The 22,680-nt window shown below is 42.1% G+C and overlaps 1 protein-coding gene across 3 annotated transcripts in view; it reads right to left on the reverse strand.

The window, feature by feature from the left end:
* The window catches only part of Kntc1 (kinetochore associated 1), a 75,184-nt gene that overhangs the window by 30,258 nt on the left and 22,246 nt on the right, over positions 1-22,680 (reverse strand). For all 3 annotated transcript variants that reach the window (XM_060382371.1, XM_060382370.1, XM_060382372.1), the window contains exons 20-40: positions 21,934-21,995; positions 20,245-20,356; positions 18,729-18,872; positions 17,860-17,916; positions 17,667-17,768; positions 16,030-16,149; positions 15,789-15,932; positions 14,405-14,503; positions 12,940-13,043; positions 12,716-12,815; positions 12,004-12,138; positions 10,622-10,741; positions 9,375-9,447; positions 8,096-8,160; positions 7,054-7,334; positions 6,489-6,661; positions 5,890-5,987; positions 3,589-3,727; positions 2,471-2,527; positions 1,582-1,745; positions 442-546 (exon numbers count right to left, since the gene is read on the reverse strand). In XM_060382371.1, coding sequence (XP_060238354.1) covers positions 442-546; positions 1,582-1,745; positions 2,471-2,527; positions 3,589-3,727; positions 5,890-5,987; positions 6,489-6,661; positions 7,054-7,334; positions 8,096-8,160; positions 9,375-9,447; positions 10,622-10,741; positions 12,004-12,138; positions 12,716-12,815; positions 12,940-13,043; positions 14,405-14,503; positions 15,789-15,932; positions 16,030-16,149; positions 17,667-17,768; positions 17,860-17,916; positions 18,729-18,872; positions 20,245-20,356; positions 21,934-21,995 — 2,454 coding nt within the window. The remainder of the gene's footprint in view (positions 1-441; positions 547-1,581; positions 1,746-2,470; positions 2,528-3,588; positions 3,728-5,889; positions 5,988-6,488; positions 6,662-7,053; positions 7,335-8,095; positions 8,161-9,374; positions 9,448-10,621; positions 10,742-12,003; positions 12,139-12,715; positions 12,816-12,939; positions 13,044-14,404; positions 14,504-15,788; positions 15,933-16,029; positions 16,150-17,666; positions 17,769-17,859; positions 17,917-18,728; positions 18,873-20,244; positions 20,357-21,933; positions 21,996-22,680) is intronic.

Here is a 22,680-nt window from a genome sequence, read left to right on the forward strand (position 1 = left end):
AACCTTCTATTATGGAGAACAGAAAAAAAAGAGAGAGAGAGAGAGAGAGAGAGAGATAGAGTTGGCCATTAAATAATGTATTATTCTTAAACGTTTTCTAGAACTTTGAAAGCATCGCCAAATTTGGAAGTATGTGTTCATGTACATGTGTGTACCCACTGTTCCACGGTGTCACTCTGCCATCCCTTACAGTTTCCTTTTAAAGTAGTGGTTCCTAATGCTGCGACCCTTTAAAACAGTTCCTCACATTGCAGAGACCCCAACCACAAAGTTATTTTGTTGCTACTTTATAACTGTAAGGTTTTTTTACTGTTATGGATTGTAATGCAAATATCTGACACACAACCCCAAAGGGCACTGGTCCTTGAAGCTTCTGAATGGCAGAACTCTAACAAACTACAGGACAGGCTCAAAACCAACAAGCCAGCCACACATACTCACTTTATGCAGGAGCGTCATAGCGTTTCCTCTGATAAACATGACGGACTTTTCTTTCAATTCCGTAACGGTATGCCTGGAGTTTGCCAATGTGGTCTCGCCAAGTAACTTTCAGAAAAAAACAGAAGGATCTTTAGGCCCTTTGATGTGCCATTCTGAAAACTGCATTCGGGAGACAGAGGCAGGTAGATATCTACAAGTTCAAGGCAAACCTGGACTCCAAGATATTCTGTAAAAAAGATATCCCCACACAAACAACAGCAATAAAATCCCTACAACAGAAAACCAAAAAACCACCAGCACACAAATACTGTGTTGAGATTCAAGAATTACCAACCCGTTGGAGCTTGGCCAGATGTTAATGGCCCTTAATATCTGGTTACACCTATCCTTGTTTTATAAACCTGCCTAAGACATATCTGATTGGTTGATTAAACACCTATACTTGGGCAGGGCAGAAAGGAGTAGGCATGGCTAAGGTACTGGATTTTGGGGGTCAAGAAAGGATCATGGGAAACAGGCAGGAAAAGGAAAGAGGAGTAGGCCAGGATGGGTTAACCTGGAGAAAACACCATGTGGGCCGAGGAAGAACTCCAATAATGGTGTAAAAAGGCCCAGCTGGAGAATATAAGCAGGTACCATGGGACTATGGAGGAAAGGTAGACCAGCTGAGGAGGATTAAGGTGGATGGGGGCTGGGAGATGGATGGTGAGGCTATTCAGACAGAGAGGATAGGAACATCTGCCTGGTCCAAGGTAAATAAGGCAATTATAAAATCTAACAAGGGTCTGTGTCTTATTATTTGTGATAGTGGATTAGATAATATCACCGTGATAATCTTAGGGCTAATAATAAACATTATCTAGCACAACACCCATTTAATTTTTAATTTATTACCACACTAACCCAACCTAAAACTTTGGGTAACTAATTTTTACTTTCCCAGTTAGGAATTTCTAATTCACAAATTGGAGAGTCTCAAATGTGCACAGATGTCCTAGAATCTTAGCAGATGCTCAACAAATATATCTTGCATTTAACGAACGCTCACCGATGTCTTTGCTATGAGGCCAAGAGGAAATTGGTTTGGCAGAGCTTTTGGTAATTACCCAAACGTGAAGTCACTTATTAGGAAAGCCATACCTTTTCACTCAAACTGATACTCATGACATTTGACATGGAGTGCTGCAGGCAGGTACCAAAGGAGCTGACCACGAACCTTAGGGCCAGCTCCCACTGGCTGGATTCCTGAAGGCTCCGGAGCAGGGCAGAGATGGAAGTTACAATGGGGAGAATAAGGTTATCTCCTGAAATGTGAGAGGGTGATTTTCAATAACTCTCTTTTTTAACAATAAAAAATTCAGATAAATATGTATTTAATGCGAGGTGTGTGTGTGTGTGTGTGTGTGTGTGTGTAAGTGTGTTTATGTGTACGATAGCAAGCTTTGTGGGGTCAGAAGAGTGTATCAGAGGGAACTGGAGTTACCATATGCATGCTGGAAACTGAACCTCTACAAGAGCAGTCAGGATCTTAACCACTGAGCACCCCCATCTTATCTTATTTTTCCCTTTTTTTTGTTTTTTAATAATGATCACTGTTCTGGGAAATTGCTTTCAAGGATGGCCTACTTCCTCAAAAAAGATAACAGCCCTGGAATTCATTCCCCAAGCTACATGAAAGAGCTAACACAAAGCTGGATTTCAGCCAGAAAATAACTAAATCCACAAGATAGGCTGGTTTTTATATCCATTTTTTTTAAGTTTAAATGCTTAAATCATAAGTAGGTAAAGACATTTTCTTTATACAGAAAATTGAAACTTAAGAAGTGTCATCAAAGCTAATATAATTAAACAAATCACATAATTGTATGACATCTGAAAATGTAACAATGAAAATTATTCAGCAATTATATTAAGGATGTTATGTCAAATTAACATTCAAAATTGCAATATGTATAAATTTATCCTGTAAATTATCTTGGCAATTATGTACATGCAAACTTATAGTACTATACATTTCTAACATAAATACCTTCACTGGTGGAACAGTATGGCAAACTTATAGAATCCAGGGGATATCTTTTGCTTCCTAAAAAAGAGAAAAAGCAATTAACTAAGTAACATAACTCTTACAAAGGGCCAAACTCAGATATCGTTGAAACTGCATTAGTATCAGATAATATTCTAAAGCAAATGACTGCTTTAGGAAGCAAAGTGAATAAGAGAATGCAACACTGAACACGACCACACATGCCTAAAACCCCAGCACTTAGACAGCAGATTGAAAGCCTGGACTACACAGTGAAGCCCTATCTCAAAATGAACCCCAAAATAAAACCAAGAAACTAAAAAAAAAAAAAAAAAGCCTTGAACCACACATCCAGAACAGAAACCCCCAAAATAAAACCAACCAAGAAACTAACGCCTTAAACTACACACACATCCAGAATGTAAACCCCCAAAATAAAACCAACCAAGAAACTAACGCCTTAAACTACACATCCAGAATGCCCAGATGAACGTACAGTCTGCAAGTAGCCAAACTGAACGTGGCTGCACCAAGATCAAGAACCAGAACTTTACAAGCACCCATGAGCCCCTCAGACCTTCGACAGTCATGATCCAGGTATGGAGGTTTGAATGAGAAATGTCCCCCAAAGGCTTGGGTATGTGAATTCTTGGTCCTCAGTTGGTGGTGCTGTTTGGGGTGGGTCAGCTTGAGGATGTCAGCCACTGGACGCAAGCTTTGGATGATAAAGCCTAGCGCCATTTCCAGTTTGCTCTTTTGAAAGTGTAAGTCTAATTTCCTCTTTCTGCTGCCACTCTCCCCTGCCATGATGAACTCTTTACCCCCTGGAGCCGTAAGCCAAAATAAATTCCTGTTCCACAAGTTGCTTTTGGATATGGTGTTTCCTCACAGCCATAGGAAAGTGACACATCCACTCTCCCTCGGGGTAACCTCTTTCCTGACGCCACAATACCATGGCTTGGTGTGAGCCCATTTTTCCCTTGGGTAAATGCAGCATACGTGCCTTTGAGGTTGGGTTCATAAACACATGAATTTACCTTACTGGATGTAGTTCAAGCCTCTACAGCTGAAGTGTACATAAAGCAAAAACACACAGAAGATAATGACACGTGTGAGGTCACCTGCAAGGGGCACCACGGACGAGATCAACTCATAGATGACTGGCAGCACCACCTGGGGCTCCAGGACGATGCCGTCTTCACTGAAGAAGTCACTATAGGACCACTCTTCACATGGATCCTTGTGGGTTCCAAAAGCGGCCTAGACAGCAAAGAGATGGAACACACAGCCCGAGGTGCACTGAAGCATCTACCACCTTCGCCAGGTAAGTCCTCAAGTGGAGAGGCCAACAGTTTAAAAGAGTTCGTTAATTTTATATTAGTTTATATGTAATTAATTTTATTAATTATACACAGGTCTGTTTTGAGGCCTACTTTAACTTTTTGCGTAACTATAGCCCCTCTGTTGAGAACTACTTTAGTTTTTAACGTAACTGCAGCTCCTCTGTTGACACCTGCTTTCATCTTTACCATAACTGAAGCCATTTTGTCTCAGTTTCCATCTTGATCATAAAATAAAATTAAAGTTCAGGTTCTCAGGTTCTACCTCCCAATGATAAGAATAAACTCTTAGGGCTTCATTTCTCAAACCTTATACTTTATTACCTGGACATTCTATAAAGTTCCCATTAAAGGTCACTTAGAAACACTTTATTTAGCTCGTCAAAATGATATAATGCTCTCCCCTTGCTTCCTACATCTGGCTACCTGGTAACTACCTGGTCATGGTTTTTCTTATAAATAGCTTGCCTTACAAGCAGACTGGTGCCACAGTCTTGGTTCCCAAATATAGACTGTATCCCTGACTGGTCAGTCTTTGTTCAGCGTTGTTCATTAAACATGCATCTACCTGAGTCTGGTGTCTGAATGGTCAGTCTGAGGATGTTCTTGTACTGTAACAGTCTGTAAATGAGCATTTGGAAGAGAGAGGTGTCGGGTCTCCTGGAGTTTGATATACAGACCTTGAAAGCTGCCTGATGTGAGTTGTGTTGGTTTGAAAACAGTGGCTCCCACAGTCTTATGTGTTTGAATGTTTGGCCCATTGAGAGGGGTACTTAGGAGGTATGGCCTTGTCGGAGGAAGTGTGTCACTGGGGGGCGGGGGGGCAGCTTTGAGGTCTCCTATGCTCAAGCTCTGCTCAGTGTGGCTCAGTCTCCTACTGCTGCCTGGTAATAAAGATGCAGAACTCTCAGCTCCTTCTCCAGCACCATGTCTGTCTGCCCTCTGCTACGCGTCTCACCATGATGATAATGGACTGAACCTCTGAAACTGTAAGCCAGCCCCAAGTAAGCAGTTTCGTTTATAAGAGCTGTTGTGAAGCCAGGTGTAGTGGTGCTTGCCTTCACAACTTCACAAAGGCACGCAGGGAGGCAGCGGCAGACAGATCTCTGTGAGCTCAAGTCTGGTCTACAAATCAAGTCCAGGAGAGCCAAGGCTACACAGACAAACTGTCTCAGGTTAAAAAGAGAGAGAGAGAGAGAGAGAGAGAGAGAGAGAGAGAGACATAGTTGCTGCGGTCATGGTATCTCTTCACAGCAATAAAACCCTAACTACAATATGGGAGTGTGGAACAAAACTTGGGTCCTTAGGAAGAGCAGCAAATTCTCTTAACCACCGAGCCGTTTCTCTAGCCCAAGAGGCCGACAGGGTTGATGTTGAAATGCAACTCTGTGGAGTCAGTAGGTTCCCTGAACCCAGAGATCCTTCAACTACAGACATGACCAATTTTAAATCAAACTTATTCAGAAAAATTTGGAGATGATGAAAGCATGAGAGATGTGTGGGGTTCCATGCAAATGTTGGGAATTTTAACCACCCTCGTATCTCTGAGGAAGAGGCATTCCTAGAATCAATTTCTTTTGTGCACACTGAGGTTTTATTGTATTCTAGTTGTGTGCCAGTCGGCATCTTGTAAAAATATTGCTTCAATTAAACTCTTAACAGAAGGTCAATACCCAGAGAGGCCTTGGTTAAGGCCCTATGTTTCAAAAAACAGTTCAAATCAAATAGAACCGGGTAGCTGGAGAGATGGCTCAGCGGTTAAGAGCACTGTTTGCTCTTCCAGAGGACCTGAGTTCAATTCCCAGCAACCACATGGCGGCTCCCAACCATCTATACTGGGATATGATGCCCTCCTCTGGCGTGCAGGTGTACATGCAGATAAAGCACTCTTATACATTAAATAAATAAATAAATCTAAAAACAAAACAAAGAACAACTGTGCCTGGAAAAAAGAATTGCCTTCTTGGCTTTTTAGAGGACAGTTTTCCAAACAAGAGCAAGGAAAGGTATGTGATGAATTCAGTATTTCTGTGAACTTGCCACCAGCAGTTTGTTTGTGGAAACAAACTTTAGGTGACTTACTTTCATCAGGATTCCACGGTCATCCATCTGGCACTGTCTGGAAAGCTCCACAGCAGTTAAAGTGTATTTACTTAGTTCTAAAGCATCCAGCAAAAAATCTGAAAGAAAGCGGACAGACTCTCCAAATTCCTATCTTATACCTTTAGAATAACGAAACAACCTTCTAATCCCAAGGAAGGCCAAGGGTAGACAGCAAGCCCACTGAGCAGTTTTGACTACTGTGAACATAGCCCATATCTATGCTTAAGCTGGCCTTGAAAGTGATCCATGTGGGGAGATCAGGAAGACCATGCTCACACAAAAGCCAATTTTATCAATAATAAGGACAGTGGTAATGGATTTATTGCCTGGCTGATTGAATGACTGACAAGGTCTAGCGAGGTAGTCCAGGCTAGCCTTGCGCTGATGGATTCTCCTGTCTCTTAGCCACCTGACTGCATGCATTAAAGGGGTCAACCACATTTGGCTATTGCCTTGAAACTTCACTGTTCTAATGTAAGAAACCGCTGTGGTTTCCAGAATGCAGTTATCAGAGACAGCGTGTGGGAAATATGGATACAATGAACCAGAGAACATGAAGGATTTACACATCTTGTCACCTGGACTGCAGATGGTGGCAGCTTGGCTTGCGAGATCATGGATCTCAGAGGGAAGATTTAGTCCTGCTGGTACTGCCATTGGGACATCGTTGGCCAACATCTGACAGAGCTTCTGACACACCAGAAACAGCAGTCTTCCTGTGTGAGCATTGCAGTGATGCTGAAGTAAGTCTCTGTGGAGGAAAGAAGTGGGGGAGTTCAGATCAAGAGCACATGCATTTGTCCTTATGTTCGCATCTAACCACTAACAGTAACACATAAAGAGCCTTTAAAATATTTTCATGGCACAAGTGTGACCCATTTTTCAAAGTACTTTAGCTGCCCTTAAGGATCAAGGTACATGGGAGCTGACACTCAACAGTCATATGGCCAACTGACCGGGTCTAGTTTCCCTCTGTGCCACTATTTTTAGACAAAGAGGCACCAAAATAGGCTCTCAAGAAATCAAGAATATTTTTTTCCCCTGAAAATCTAAGTGGCCCTGACCCTATGCTTATCAGCGAAGGAGCAAACAGAGCAAGTGTCCCTTTCAGACAAGGTGGTCGGGTGGAGGTCCAGGTGTCACCTGCATTTGCTCAGGGCTGCTCCCACATTCCCGTCCTGTAAGGCTCTCAAGGCCAGCTCTGCCTCCAGCTCTTGTGTAGACACCTGCAGGGCCAGTGCCTGTCTGTGCAGCTTTGACTTGATGCTCAAGTTTGTCCCACTGGCCAGGGTGGGCCCCTGGGATCCCTTGAGTTTGTGCTGGGCCAGTGCACCTTCATGGGCCTTAATATACTGTTCTCGAAGGCTGGTTACCAGGGCACAGCTGCTGTAATCTTTAAACGGAAGGAAGACCTCAAAACTTTCCTGCAGCAAAGTGAGAAAGAGCCCCAAGTTTACTCAGTGTTCAAACTCACCATTGAGTTTTACCTCCTCCTTCAGAAATGACTCCCTTACAAATTAAAAATTTAAGATTTTTATGGCTCAAAAGTAACAAAATACCAACATTAAGAGTTAAGAAAACGGGCCTTTAATCTCAGCCCTTAGGAGGCAGAGGCAGGCAGATCTGTGAGTTTGAGGCCAGTCTGGTCCACAAAAGGAATCCAGGACAGCCAAGGCTACATAGAGAAATCCTGTCTTGAAAACCAAAAAATTAGGAAAATAAGAAAATATCATTATGAAGAAGGGCCTCTCAATTTTAGCACTCTTGACATTTGGGCAAAGATAATTCTGTGCTGTGCAGAGCCTCGCAAAACAGGGGGAGGGGCTCAAGAATTAGTTTGGGGTAATTGTACTCTAGAGAGTTTTGGTACCTTATAGGTACAGAGTTCAGATGAGGCTGTGAAGAAGAACAGAGGAGACGGCTGCATAGCATGAGTGTAACACAACTGCAATGCAGCCTCCACCCCAAAACTGGCCTAGAATGGAGCATTTTCTTACATGTATTTTACTATAATGTTAAGAAACTAGAAATGTGACCAAAAAATTATCAAGTAATACCATAAGATTCATAAATTACAGACATCTCAGGAAAGCTGCTGAGAAGGAAAGAAAGTGTGTCACACACAGCCTCTAAAGGCGGACAGCACTCAGGTCAGCTGTACTGTCTGGGCACACGGTATCTTTACCTGTAAACTAGCAACCACTTTAAATTGCTTCAGGAATTCTTCAGATTCATCCTTCTGGGGACTGTCTGCAATTACATTTTAAATAGTTAGAGCAGAGTTATGAATTCCCATATGCTCTGATTTGGACTTTCCCCAGAATGTCACAATAGCAGCAGGCAGGATCCCCGGGAGGTGACTGAAAAGTCAACATGAACATTTAGTCACAGAGCAATAGGTTATTCCAACAGTGCTTGGTGGCTCTAGCTTAGTCTTTCTGAATGCACAGTGCCCTGTGTCACATGACAATGGGACAAGGCCGCTGGCAGGCCCTCAGTAGATACTGCCACCATGTCCTTCAACTTCAGTCTCCAGCAGTGAAAGCCAAATAATATACTACTCATGAATTTCCCAATCTTGGGTATATTGTTACAGCAATAAAACACACAAGAACATACTACATTATTAGGATTTTTTGAAGCTAACATATAAATTAACTCTGGTTTTCTTGTAAGTCTTCTGGGGTGCTTTTTAGTTGATTTATTGTTTGTGTATGTGTGTTGAGTGTTTGTGCATGCACATAGACACATGTGCCATAGCAGGCATGTTGATATCAGAGGACAACTTTGGAGTAGGTTCTCTCCTTCCACATTTATATGGGTTCCAGGGATTGAACTCAGGCTGTCAGGCTTGCCTGCTAAGTGTCTTTTCCTGATGAGCCATCTCACTGCCCCTGACATAAATGAAGTGCAAAGAAAGATCAAATTTGAAAAAACAAAAACCAAACCAAACCAAACAAACAAAAAAACTTCTTTCTGGGAGTAGAAAGGGGAGGTCTAAGGGTCTTAGTAAATTGGAGGAACTAGAAAGATGAATTAGCAGTTAAGAGCATGCTGTGCTCTTCCAGGGGACCAGAGTTCAATTCCCAGCACCCATGTCAAGCAGCTCACAACCCTCAGGGGTCCAACTCCTCTGGCATGCAGATCCAACCACACATCCACACAATAGACTCATATACACATAATTAAAAATAGTAAGATATAAGAATGGCAAGCCTTCTGAAACAAATTATACCCCACTCCCCAAGAGAGACACTGTCCCAAGTGTTTTAAGCCCAGGTTTAAAGGGCCTTCTCCCCTTATCGGAGCCAGCAGCTACATTAGGTATCTAGTCCAACAGTGAGCAGCTTACTGAAACATGGAAACAGAAAACAAGCCAACTCTATATGGTAAAATTAGGCAATCACAGCCTTGGTGAGCTTCGGGACAAGAACCAAGCTGAGGAGCAGCACCAGGGGAACTACCTTTCTGAATATCACACAGGATTTTGAGAATATCCACCGATGTCTTCGCCACAGATATTCTCCAGGCCTTGTCCTAAAATGTGCAAAAGGAAATCTTTTTTACTGATCACCTCAGATGGACACGGACAAAACATGCATGAGAACCATGGAATCACGGGCTGGAGAACAGTAGGAGAGCATTTGCCTAGCATGTTTCAGACGTGAGTTCAATCCTCAGGACCAACCAAAAAAACCCCAAAAGATTATAAAAGAGGCAAACAATAAAACCAGCCAAGGAACCAGAAAAATAAACCAAGTGGTTGATGGCACGTGCAGCTCTTGCTGGGCAGCTGCAAGGCTGTGTGAGTGTCTCACAGGCGAAGCACAGGAAACCCGCCAGCAGGGACTAGCAGGGAGGATGTGCTAACCTACAGCCTTCCACCAACACAACAATCGACAGACCTTCTTTGTCTTGTGGAGTCAGTCATACTAAACATTTGTAAACTTCCTCAGGTAAAGAGTTTAAGAGAATAGAGGGGAGAGCTCAGGAAAAGCTTAAATAAGCTGGGTGGAGTAAATACTTATACTTTCAGCAATTATTTTGAAAGATTTAGTGAAAGAGAGAAGGGGGAAAAGGAGAAGCCTTAATTACGGAACATGCTGCAGGGTGGAGGGTAACTCAGCGGAGAACATGTGAGACACTGCAGCTCTCAGCAGACACGCACACAGCACCAAAGGGGTCTGAGTGGAGGTTCGGCCCCTGTCTAACAACCCACAAAGCCATCTAAGATCTCATCTTCTACAGTTACTCTACCATGGGACCTCCTTCACAGCTTTATGTGAAGATGAGGTAGATAATTTATTCAAAGCTGGGAGACATTTCGCAAGCTTAAAAAAATCTAACTATTCTGGTAAATTAGATACTTGGTTTCTTTTTTTGCTTCTTCTCTGTATGTGTGTATATGTTTAAGACACACACAGAGAGAGAAAGAGAGCGGAGACAGACAGGAAACAGGGTCCTTCTATGTAGCCCAGACTGGTTTAGAACCATTATATAGAGCAGTAGGCTGGTTGCCTCTGCCTGGCATTATGGTTGTAAGCCACCACTATGATACCTGGTTTCTTATCGCTAAAGGAGTGAACTGGCTCTATTGATGACAAGGACTTATAATGAAGAAATGCTGGCCTGGAATTCAAGGTTCCTGGGCCACTGCCTGCTGAGGTCCAGCCATGCACCAACACCATGGCTCAATGAAGGAAACCCTCACCTCTTCAGAACCGTCTGGCTCTTCTTGCAAGGCCAGTCGAGCCCAGGTGATGACTCTTTCTGCAGTCTTCTCAGCTTCAACGGGAGGCAGGGACCTCAGTAGCAGGAGACAATCTTCCCCCTGTGACAGTGTTAGAAAGAAAGGAAGAACATACTGGTCCTTACAAGAAATAGCATGAACTTAGCTCTTTCTTTTCTAGTTGAAAGTGAGAAGAAAAAACAAAACAAAAGTCTCTCTGATATATGTTGCCTAGTGTGAGGCCCTGGGATCAAATAAGCAGAATGGCGGGGGTGGGGGAGGATGGGTCTGTGGTTAAGAGCACTATCTGCACTTCCAGAGGTCCTGAGCGCAATTCCCAGCAAACACATGGTGGCTCGCAACCATCTACACTGGGATCTGAGGCCCTCTTCTGGCACGCATGTGTACATGCAGACACAGCACTCATGTAAAATCAATCAATCTTTAAAAAAAAAAAAAAAAAAAGCAGAATGGGGAAAAAGATGAAAAGATACTTAAAAGACTACAGTTTAATGTTTTTAAAAATTTGAGGGATGGGAAGATGCCTCAGCAGTTAAGAGCACTGCCTGCTCTTCCAAAGGTTCTGAGTTCATTTCCCAGCAACCTCATGGTGGCTCCCAACCATCTATAGCTGTAGTCCCGTGGGATACCCCTTCTTGTATGCAGACGTACAAGCAGACAAAACAACCATATACATACATAAATAAATCTTTAAAAATAAAACACAACATAAATCTGATAATTTGAAGAAGGGATGGCAGCACATGCCTACAGTCTTAGCAATTTCAGGGAGTTTGAGGCCAGCCTGGGATACACAGCATTCCAGGACAGTGTGGGCAATAGAGTAAGACCCTGCCTCGAAATATAAACAAAATCTAAAAATCCCATTTTGAAAAATAGCTGTAGATAAGCTAAATTCATAGTCAACCCAGAGCAAACACCACCATACCACACGGGCATGCACATGGCTGCTGAAGATAAAGGAACAAATACAGACGTTTAAAGTTAGAGAAAAGGACAGTTCCGTCCTGAAAAGTGTAATTAGCATTAGCACGCATGAAGCTTTAGTTTCATTTCTTAACATCTAAAGGATTCAGGTGGACAAAACACAGAAACCACACACCTTATTTCAGAATCTAAGAGTACTATGCCAGTGTAAAACCTGAGTTTGAACTGCATTAACTAGAGTGTAAAGGCCCATTAGCTAGTTACAGGGCATTTTTTTCAAAATAGTTACTTTAATATGCTATGCTTTCGTGTTGATTGATAAAGCTTATCTGGCTTGTAAAAGCAGCTGAACAATTTGATTTCTGTAAAGACATAGCCAGCGAAGCAGCCCTATGACACCATCTGAAACTCCACACCTGTTCTCTGTCAATCAGATCAATGATTCTTAGACTGTAGATTTCGTCATCGGACACCCTGTATCCTCGGGCCACCTTCAGAGCATCTTCTAAAGAAGTAGGAATGTCTTGCTTGAGAATGTATCGGACTACCCTCTGGAAGACACAATACATATTCCTTAACATGAAGACTCACAGAGCCCAGAAACCATTTGCTTATGAACAAAAACTGCCTTAAATATTTTTTAACAAAAAGAAACAAAAGAAAAGAACTCTGCTAGACCTAATATTAAATCACTATTAACGGGGACAGCGAGACGGTTCAATGGACAAAGGTGCTAGCTGCCAAGTCTGAGGCCTTAAGTCTACTCCATAAAGGCTGCATGGTAAAAGGGAGAGCTGACCCCTCTGGGTTTTCCACATGCTTGCCACTCCCATATGATAAATCTAGCTCGACAACTTTTTGAGCATGAAACCCTTCAGTGAAGGTGGGCGAGGTGGAACATTCCTTTAATCCCAGAACTTGGGAGGCAGAGGCAGGAGGATCTCTGTGAGTTCAAGGCTAGCCTGGTCTATGTAGTGAGTCCAGGACAGCCATGGTTATTACACAGAGAAACTGTTTCTCAAAAATGAAAACAAAAACAAAAACAAAAACAAAACAAAACTTCAGTCAATTTCCCATGCTGTCCTAGAAATACAAGAAAGTAGAGGAACCATTCCAACTAGCACTTACCATTATTTCCTTGTTCAAGAGATTCACCTCTCTTATTCCATAGCCTCGCAAAAGTTTCTTCATCTCCATGAGTTTGTAACTTTCCTGCAGTAACTTGACTCTAAACAAAACGCACTGATATTAACATGACTATGTGGAGCAGTCAATGGAAAGCTTAACTGTCAACTCAAAGCACGAAGCCGGTGCAGGGCACAGAAGCTCCATTCAGTGTTCTGCAGACTTACTTGGGGTGGTCCATTTCCAGGTGCTGTTTGACCAGCTGCTCCACAGCTGCACTCCAGGGAACCACTGCTTTGTACATTATCTTCAGCACCGCATCAAAGATGAGCTGCAGAGAGATCACACAGGAACAATGAGAGCCCTCAGATGCACCTCTCAAGTAAGTGACTGGCACCACAACACCAAGGACAGGGTAACGTGAGAGCGTTTCCACTGCCGGCAAAAGCGTGCATTTACTTCAACTGTCACACAGAAGAACAATTTCAAACCAGCTGTGGCGAGTCACCTATAAGTTCAGCACTTGGTGGGTAGAAGGAAGAAAAACGGAAGTTTAAGGTCTGGCTAGAGAGCTGGCTCAGCAGTTAAGAGCGCTTGCTGCTCCCATAGAGGACACAAGCTCAGTTCCTAGAACCCAAACCAGGTGGCTCACAACCATCTCTTAACTTCAGTTCCAGGAGACCACACATGCTCTTCTGACTTCGACAAACACCAGCAGACATATATACATGCAAGTAGAACATTAATACACAAAACAATGAATAAATCTAAAAAAGGTTCAAGAGCACCCACCCTTTGCTAAGTGAATTTGGGGCCTGGATACTTGAGACCCTACCTCTGATAAAACACAACAAAACAAAGCTGAAAAAGGAGCTGAAGAGTTTTCCTATATGCTCAGCTGTTTCCCTACTTGGAAGCAGATAGCTTACATATAAGCTTTTATTTTTTGAGAATCTCATACACAGTATACAATGTATCTTGATTATACACCTCTATTCGCCTCCTCTAACTGCCCTTAGGCCCCCACAGCTCCTTCTAATTTCATGTACCCCCCCAACTTACTGAGTCGATCAGTGCTGTCCTTACATTTTAATCATTTACCCATTCCTTTATTGCTTTCCCAAGACAAGGCTTTTTAACATCCTAATGCTGACACTATGGGCATAACGACCTTTCCTCTATAAGGACTGAAAACGGGAAATTAGCAGGGCATGGTGGTGCACGCTTTTAATCCCAGCACTGGGAGGCAGAAGCAGGCAGATCACTGTGAGTTCAGGGCTGGCCTGGTCTAAAAAGAGTTCAGAACAGCTAAGGCCACACAGAGAAACCCTGTCTTTAAAAAATACAAAAAATAAAAACAAACAAACAAAAGAGTGGAAAATCACAGTAGAGTCCAGTGCCAACAAGTTAGGCGTTTCCCTTTCTCAGTAATTCCAGGTCCTGAACAGAAAGAAATCCAACTGTCCAAGGCAATTCTTTTGCCAGTGGGAATGAGCACATTTTAATCTTATTCTACATAACCAAAGGAAATAAAATTATGCATGGTTTTATCATTTATTTTTCTTATATTCTACAAAAACTTCCCTGACAAATACGTGTCATTTTTATGACCAGAAAAGAACTTAAGGGCTAACATTCAAAAGGTAACTCCCTACCCAAAACAGGAAAAGCCAACAGTCACTGTTTGCTTACATCTGTGTCAGACAAGCATCCTATCACTGCCATGGCCTTCGCTTCCCAGGCTGTGTCGAACAGTGTCGCTGATTTCGAGCTACACCTCCTCAGTAAATCCTACGGAAGAGAAACACACATGCTTTTCAAATATTAGAAGCTTTCAGCCTGGACATGCTGATACATGCCTTTGCTCTCAGCACTCGGGAGGCAGAGGATAGCCGGGTCTACATAGTGAGTTCAGAACAGCCAGGGCCACACAGAGAAGCCCTGTCTTGAAAAACAAACAAACAAAATTAGAATCTCTTACTGAAAATAAATAAATAAATAAATAAAAATAAAAAGATAAATGGACCAGGATGATAATTAGCAGATAAAGACACCTGTTAACCTGAGTTTGACCCCAGGCACTGAATGTTGAAAGGAAAGAACTGACTCTCCTGAAAGTAGTTCTCCAACCTTTACATGGGTGGCCCTGCAGCACGTGCAAGTCCAAACTCACAGATACATGTAACACACATCATTGCATACACAGGTACAGACCCCGCCCCCCAAATGTAGCCTGTGCTTTTATATAGCACAGAAAATTTAAAAGCGAAGTTTTCCCAAAGGGTCTACAGATAATATTACTGGGCCAGGCATCATGTAGATGCCTTTAATCCCAGCACTGGGAGAAGCAGGCTGATTTCTGTGAATTTGAGGCCAGTCCGGTCTACACAAAAGTTCCAGGATAGCCAGAGCTATGTAGAAAGATCTTGTCTCAAAAAAAACCAAAACAAATATAACCAAACCTACCAACCAAAAGATCATTGCAATATTGTACTACTTATAAAAACTATCAGGTTGGGGGTGTAGCTCATAGACAGACCAAGCTTGGACTCCAGAGGCTTGAGGCCTGATCCTTAGCACCTTCTGCTGCCAAAAGTGTATATATTGAGCTACTCCTAATACCTCAGAGGAAGCCTTTGGGAAAAGTCCTCTGTTCTCATTTTTTTTTGTTGAGAGAGGATTTCATTGTATGGCCTGGCTGATTTTGACTTGTGGGCCTGAGTAACCTCCCACCTCAGCCTCTCTAACAGCTGGAGGGCACTCTGACAAGGAACAGAATTAACTTCAAAATGCCTCATAGCTGCTAGTGCGGACATTCCTTTCAAAGCCAAACATTTCAAGTGATGATGTGCTGCATAGATTTCAGAAACAAGAGCCGGGACTGAGGAAATGGCACAGCAGGTAATAGCTCTTGCCCAAAGACTGATGACCTAAGTTAGAGGCCCAGGACCCATGTGGCAGAAGGAGAGAATTTAGCCTCCCAAGCTGTTCTTGACCTCCACACATGCACCATGTCTGTGTGGGAACACCGTCATACAACAGGAAATGAGCCCTTACAAAGTTAAGGAAACATTACCTCTATATAAAGCAAAAGAAGCTCCTCCTCCTGCAAATTCTGTTCCCGAATGTAAACTCTCACAAATTTCTCTAAGACAGTGGGGATCAGCTCCGGGGCTGAGACCCTGTCAAACATTCGGAACACTATGGTGGTCGTATTTTCCTGGGTAAGAGACAGGGAAGACACTGTAAATGAAGCAGTGTCTAAATGCAACTGGATACAAACCAGCAAAACAGGGCACATGGGGCTGCAAGCCTACCTTCTCAAACTCAGAGAGGGCCAGCCTGCAGTTGTATTTCCTGTGAAGGGTGATCAGCTCCTGCAACTTATGAACCAGTGTCCTTAACTGTTGGACTTCCTCTGTGTTTTGATAATCCTTCTACAACAAAAGCATTAACAGGATTAAGAATACAAAACAAAAAAAAACAAAAATGCTAATCAAAAGTGTGATAAGGAAACAGCCAAACTCATCTCAAAGAAGTTAGTAATGGCCACAATTACACACAAGAGAAAACCAGAGTTTGATATTTACTAAAAATTCGAGAACTGACAAGAGGAGAACAATTGTTTCAGGAGTCAAATATACTTGAGTTTATAAACAAATTCTCTCTCTGTCTCTATATACTCACATATGTATGTGTTTGTGTGCGTGTATTTTTTTTTTTTAAGTGGGATCTCATACAGCCCAGGCTGGCCTTGAACTTGATACATACCCCAGGATATCCCTGAATTTCTGATTCTTTGGCCTCTACTTCCCACACCCTGAGATTACAAATGTGCACCAAAACACCCAGTTTATGAGGTGCTGGTGACACCCACAGGGCTTCATGAATGTTCCGCAAGCACCGTGCAGATCACGCTACAAGGTAGCCATCATAATCACACATTATTCCTAGCATAATTTATGCTTTGCTGTTTAAGAAACCTCAAAAGAAAAAAAAAAACTTTAGGAAATTTAGAAGCATATGTGAAATGTGGTTTGGCACTAGCTGCTCTCCCAGGGACCCGGGTTCAATTCCTAGCACTCACATGGCAGCTTATAATTATCTGTAACTTCAGTTCCAGGGGATCTGACACCCTCACACAGATACATGGAAGTAAAAAGCTAATCAGCACACATTAAAAAAAAAAACCAAAAACCTCCTTAGCCAGGTGTAGTGGTGTACACCTTTAATCCCAGTACTTGGGAGGCAGAGACACTAGGATCTCTGTGAGTACAAGGCCAGCCTGGTCTACAAAGAGTCCAGGCTGTTACACAGAGAATTCCTGTCCCAAAAACCAACCAACCAACAAACAAAAAAACCAAAACCAACAAAACTTTTAAGGGACGGGCAGTGTTGGCGCCCTCCCTTAGTTCCTGTGCTCTGGAGGCAGAGGCAAGCAGGTTTCTGAGTCTGGTCTACAGAATGAAGTTCCAGGATAGTCAGGAATCCTCAAGAAGCAAGCTCTGTTCCTGATCTACTGACTGCTCTTTGACAGTGCTTCTTCAAGTTTGGGATGCGGATGACAAACACTGACAAATGTTCTACCATTGAGTCATACCTACATCCCGTATATTTGACATGAGAGCATGGCTTCCTGGTTTAAGCGAAAGCAGATGTGACTACTGCAGATCAATTCTCATCAATCACTTCTCATTCTTTTAAAGGATTGAGAAATTCCACTACTGCAGAAAATCTTAATTGTAGCACTTAGAATGTCTTTCTACTGTTTTCATGTTTGCTGGTTTAATGTAGAAAGACTACACTGAAACACATCCAGGTTGTAACTGATACAACAGAAAGGAAGAAAAGACTGTCCTTTCAGTAGACTGAAACAATGTGCTTCTCTCTCCACACAGGCTAACTCGTTGCTGAGATATGACAATTTCATCATTAATTTGTCTCCACATCATACCAAGGAAATCCAGTGCCAAGAGGATGTGAATCCAAATTTGTCTGTTTTTTCTGCTGTGAAGAACACCTCTGCCAACTGAAGTCCATTTTCCGGCCAGTTTGCCTTTTAAAAACATGAAGGACCATTAAGACTCAAGTTTGAAGCTACTGAGAAGGTGCAAACGTCATTTCCATATTTGCTACGTGGACAGTACCTTATCAGTTAACTCCAGGTTCCTGGATGCTTGTTCCAACCATTTTGCAAGAATGTTCTGAAACAGATACAGCATTTAAAACAGAAAATTCTCAAAGATAATTATATACAAAACATTCCCATAGTCAGTTTTTTTTTTTTTTAATATTTTTTAAGGGGCTGGAGAAATGACTCAGTGGTTAAGAGCACTGGCTGCTCCTTCAGAGGACCCCGGTTCAATTCCCAGGACCCACATGGCAGCTCACAACTGTCTGTAACTCCAGTTTCAGAGGATCTGGCACCTCCTCAGAGTCATGCATGCATGCAAAAAATATATATATATGCACATAAAATAAATATTTTAAAGATCTCTATATAAATAATTTTATTTATTTATTTATTTTTTTAAGAGTGTGTGTGTGTGTGTGTGTGTGTGTGTGTGTGTGGTGGGGTATCAGGTCTCGTGGAGCTGACCACAAGGCACCTGATGTGGGTGCTGGGAACCGAATTCAGGTCTTGTGGACAAGTAGAATGTGCTCTTAACCACTGAGCACACACTTAAGCCATCTGTCTAGTCCTATAATCATCCCTTAGAAATTACTGATTTAGCATTACACTGCTGGACTCTGAACACAAGCCCTCAAACATGCTAGCATGCTAGTTAGTCAGTATCCACCACCACCTTTGCTTTTTTTTGAGACAGATCCACACTTTGTAACCCGTGCTGGCCTGGAACTCATCTGAAGTCCTTCTAGCGCAGCCCCTCCAGTGCTGAGACCCAAGTGTTCACCTCCATCCAATCTACCCTCCTACAGGGCTTGCTCAGTCATCTGATAGGAGGCATTAAAGTAAGTTAAATCTTTAAGAGAAGAAATACTGGAAGAAACTCACTTGTCCTTCAGGTACAATCCTCCTCACAAACGGGATCACGTCGTTTTTAAACCATGAACAAAGTTCTTCCAGACAGACTTGTGTAGAAATTGAGTTTAGCAAGTTCTCCAGCATTTCCACGTCAAACTTGCTCTCAAAGTCAGCCTGAATTACAGAATCAGTGGTCAGGATTTGTGTGACAAGATTAAACTAACCACCCCCAAAAGGCAAAGACCTACTCCATCCTGGGGGAAAGCAGCAAGAAGGGATAAATAAAGTATAATGACAAAGCTGCATGAAAATGCCTCGACAAAACCCATTGCTTTTTGCATTGCTAATTGCCATAACACAATACTTTTGAACCTAAATGTTATATGTCAATATCAGCCAGCAGAAGGGGATTTGCATAGTGGGATATTTGATCACATTATGAACCCCAAGATTGTTATTTACTGGGAAAACCTGTTTCTAGTTATAGTGTGGCTCAGCCCTAGCACACACCTTTAATCCAAGAGCTTTCTGCTTGAGTATTTTAAACAAGATTAAATAAAATTAACCCTAGGTCAAGTGGCTGAACAAGCAACCAGATGATGGGGAGTGAACATAGGAAAAGAACCAAAGAAAGTAAGAGGAAGTCAGAAGAATGGATAGAGATGCACAGGAAGTAAAAGGGAAAGACATTCAGTTTGGGGTTTTTTGAGATAGCCTGAAGAACTTTTTTTTCCCTTTCTGGTATGTCGGCTGAGGAGGGAGGTCAGCTGGGTGCTTTCTCTGCCTCTCTGAGTTAGCAGGCTTTCGCTTCAGCATCTGGCTCCTGAGTCTTTATTGGTAAAATTGGATGTTTGAGATTTTTGTCTAAAAACAACAGATTTATATAAACTGTCTATCTACCTGTAGATGAAAAGGAGACTATAATGCCCAATCTAGCCTGAAACACTTAGACTAAGCAATCCTCCTGCCCCTGCCTCCAGGGGAGCTATGAGTACAGGTATGTGCCAGTGCACACAGCCTTCAGATAAACAGCTTTAATGAGTATTCCTTTACCATAATCCAAATGGTAGGAACATCCTTTTCACTGTATCAGCAAAAGAATATTAATAATCAGTTAATGCTGCCCTACTAGACAGTGGCACACACCTTTCATCCCAGCACGTGGAGGCAGAGGCAGACAGATCTCTATGTTTGAGGCCAGCCTGGTCAACACAGTGAGTTCCAGGACAGCCACAGTTATAAAGAGAAACCTTGATAAAATCAAAGCAAAACAAACAAACAAAAAAACAACCCATTATACGTTGCGCACTGAGGAAAGACTCAGAGCCAATTGGACTCTAGAAATGGACAAAATAAGGTACTGTGAGTGCACCATAGCACTTCCTCTATTATCTGGGATAATCTCCTCCGGGTCAGGTCACATTGTATCACCATAGAAACACTCTGCTACGCAGTCGTCCTTGACAGCCTGTTAAGTTTCCAATGCTCAACCACCCATTTCAGAAGTTAGAAAGCAACCAAGAAATTAAAATGCACAATGTATTACCCGATGCCTAAGCCAAAGATACTGAGCACAAATGAGATTTCCTTCCCTTAGCTGCAAAAAAATATCTCTGAGGTCATCTTCATTATTCAGGAATTCAATCCAAGTGCTAGAACTGAAAAATCAGAGGGAAGAGATGAGTTAAGAGTGTAAAAATACTTCTCAAGTAGGCATCATTGTACAGCTAAGCCACTTTTTTGAACACTGATGTATTTAGTGGGGGAAATGTGCTATGACATGCGTGTAGAGGTCAGAAGACAACTTGCAGGAACTGATTCTCTCCCCATCATGGATCTAAGGGGTTGAACCTGAAGGATCACATTTGGTGGCAAGCTCCTTGAGCAACTCGCTGACCCAACCTCTAACCTTTTTCAAATATTAATTTTATTTCATGTGTATGAGTACCTGCATATATGAATATGCACCACTCATGTGCCTGGGGCCCTGAAAGGTCACAGGAGGGAGTTGAATTCCCTGGAACTGGATTTATAAATTATTTAAACCACAATGTGGGTGCTGAGAACCAAATGTTCCTTTTCATGGAGCCATTTCTCCACATTTTTTTTTAATGATATTAAAAACAAAGCAGATCAAAAAGTTCAGTATAAAGTAAGGCTCCTCTCCGTAACTGTCATCTTCCCTAATGGCAGTGCCTCTTCTTATAGGAACCCAGATCACATAATCACAGCATAAATGACAACCTGCTAAGACAGCTCAGCAGTCAAGAGCACAGGATACTCTTCCAAAGGACCCTGGTTCAAGTCCCAGCACACACATGGCAGCTCACAACTGTCAGTAATTCCATTTTAAAGGGATCTGACACCTTCACAAAGACATACATGCAGGCAAAAAAACAAAACAAAACAAAAGAAAAACAAAAACTTTAAAAAAAATAAAAGGTACACAGAAGAATTGAGTCAGCCTCAGCTACAGAGCAAACTTAGGCCAGCCTTAATGAGACCCTGTTTAAAAAAGAAAAAAAAAAGAAAGATTTCTTATGTAAAACAAACGAACAAAAAATTCCAGTCACTAAAGAATACTTAGCTCAAAATTAAGAGTCAGAGCAAGCCAGGTATATTTTTGTAATATTTTTTACATATTAGGAAAACAAAAGAGTTTTCTGACAAAGTGAACTGGAAATAGGTACTCTCTCAGCTATCTACCAGAAAAATATATTTGGATAACAAATGCAGATATGTAGAAAATTTGCCTTAGCAACTGTGCTCACAGAAACTGAATTCAGATAGGCATACTCACACACACCAAGAATATAATTACAGTGGCTGGGCATAGTGGTGCACCCCAGTAATCCCAGCGCTTGGAAGGCAGAGGCAGGCGGATCTCTGTGAGTTGGAGGCAAGCCTGGTCTACAAAGCGAGTCCAGGACAGCCAAAGCTACACAGAGAAACCCTGCCTTGAAAAATTAAAATAAATAAGTAAATAAAATAAATAAATAAATCTATTTTTTTAGCAATGGGAATTTAAGTCATTAGAAAGCATGGGCAATGACTATAGCAAGATAGAAAAGATGGCAAGGGTCTAAGCCAACCCCGTTGAAAAGATGATATTCCCTATCGTTTGAACACATTTCCCCTTGGATAGAAAATCACTCAAAGGAATAGTATCTTTTTCATAACATCGCAAACTTATATTTAACTCATAACCTAAAAGTTAAAAATAAAATGCACACACCTGAATTTCTCTGGTCCAAATGCTCCATAAAATGTAGTTAACTTTGCATGAGCCTTTAGTACCTAAAGAAACAACAATTTGATAATTTTAATAATGTAGGTGGACTGTTACATGGCTGATCAGGTGAAAGCACTTGCCACGCATGCCTGGTGTCCAATCCCTGGAACCCACTTCAATGTAGGAAAAGTGACTCCACAAAGCTCTCTGACCTCCACATGCATGCAAATACACACACAAAGTAATGATACTGAAATTTAAAGAGAAAAAAGAAATTTCAGATGCTAAAAATCAGGGCCACTCCATTTTAGCTGTGTATACATTCTCGTTTTTACTCATATTATGGCTCAACTCCAATCCACACAACTTTCATTATTTAACTTATCACACACAAAATAGTGAAAACATTTCCAGTCACATTTTATTATAAAGGAAATGCATATTAAGTATAGGTTTTCTCACTTAATCATTATAGTTAAGGTGAAACTTAGCGAGACTACAGCAAATATTTGAGGATTTCATTGTTTTTACCATCTATTTAGATGGAGAAGGAGGTGGGGGGTGTGGCTCGGCGAGCACACGGGGCACAGAGGGCAGTCTGCAGAAGCTGGCTCTGCTCTAGTACGTAGGTCTCAAGGACTGAAGTTGGCTCTTCAAGCTTGGCACGAGCATCGTACCCACTGAGCCATCTTGCCTGCCCTATTCTGCCCATCCTCAGCACTGGAGTTGGATTTACTGAGCATTCAGCAG

The sequence above is a fragment of the Meriones unguiculatus genome, chromosome 4, assembly GCF_030254825.1.
Source record: "Meriones unguiculatus strain TT.TT164.6M chromosome 4, Bangor_MerUng_6.1, whole genome shotgun sequence".
Taxonomy (NCBI): Eukaryota; Metazoa; Chordata; class Mammalia; order Rodentia; family Muridae; genus Meriones; species Meriones unguiculatus.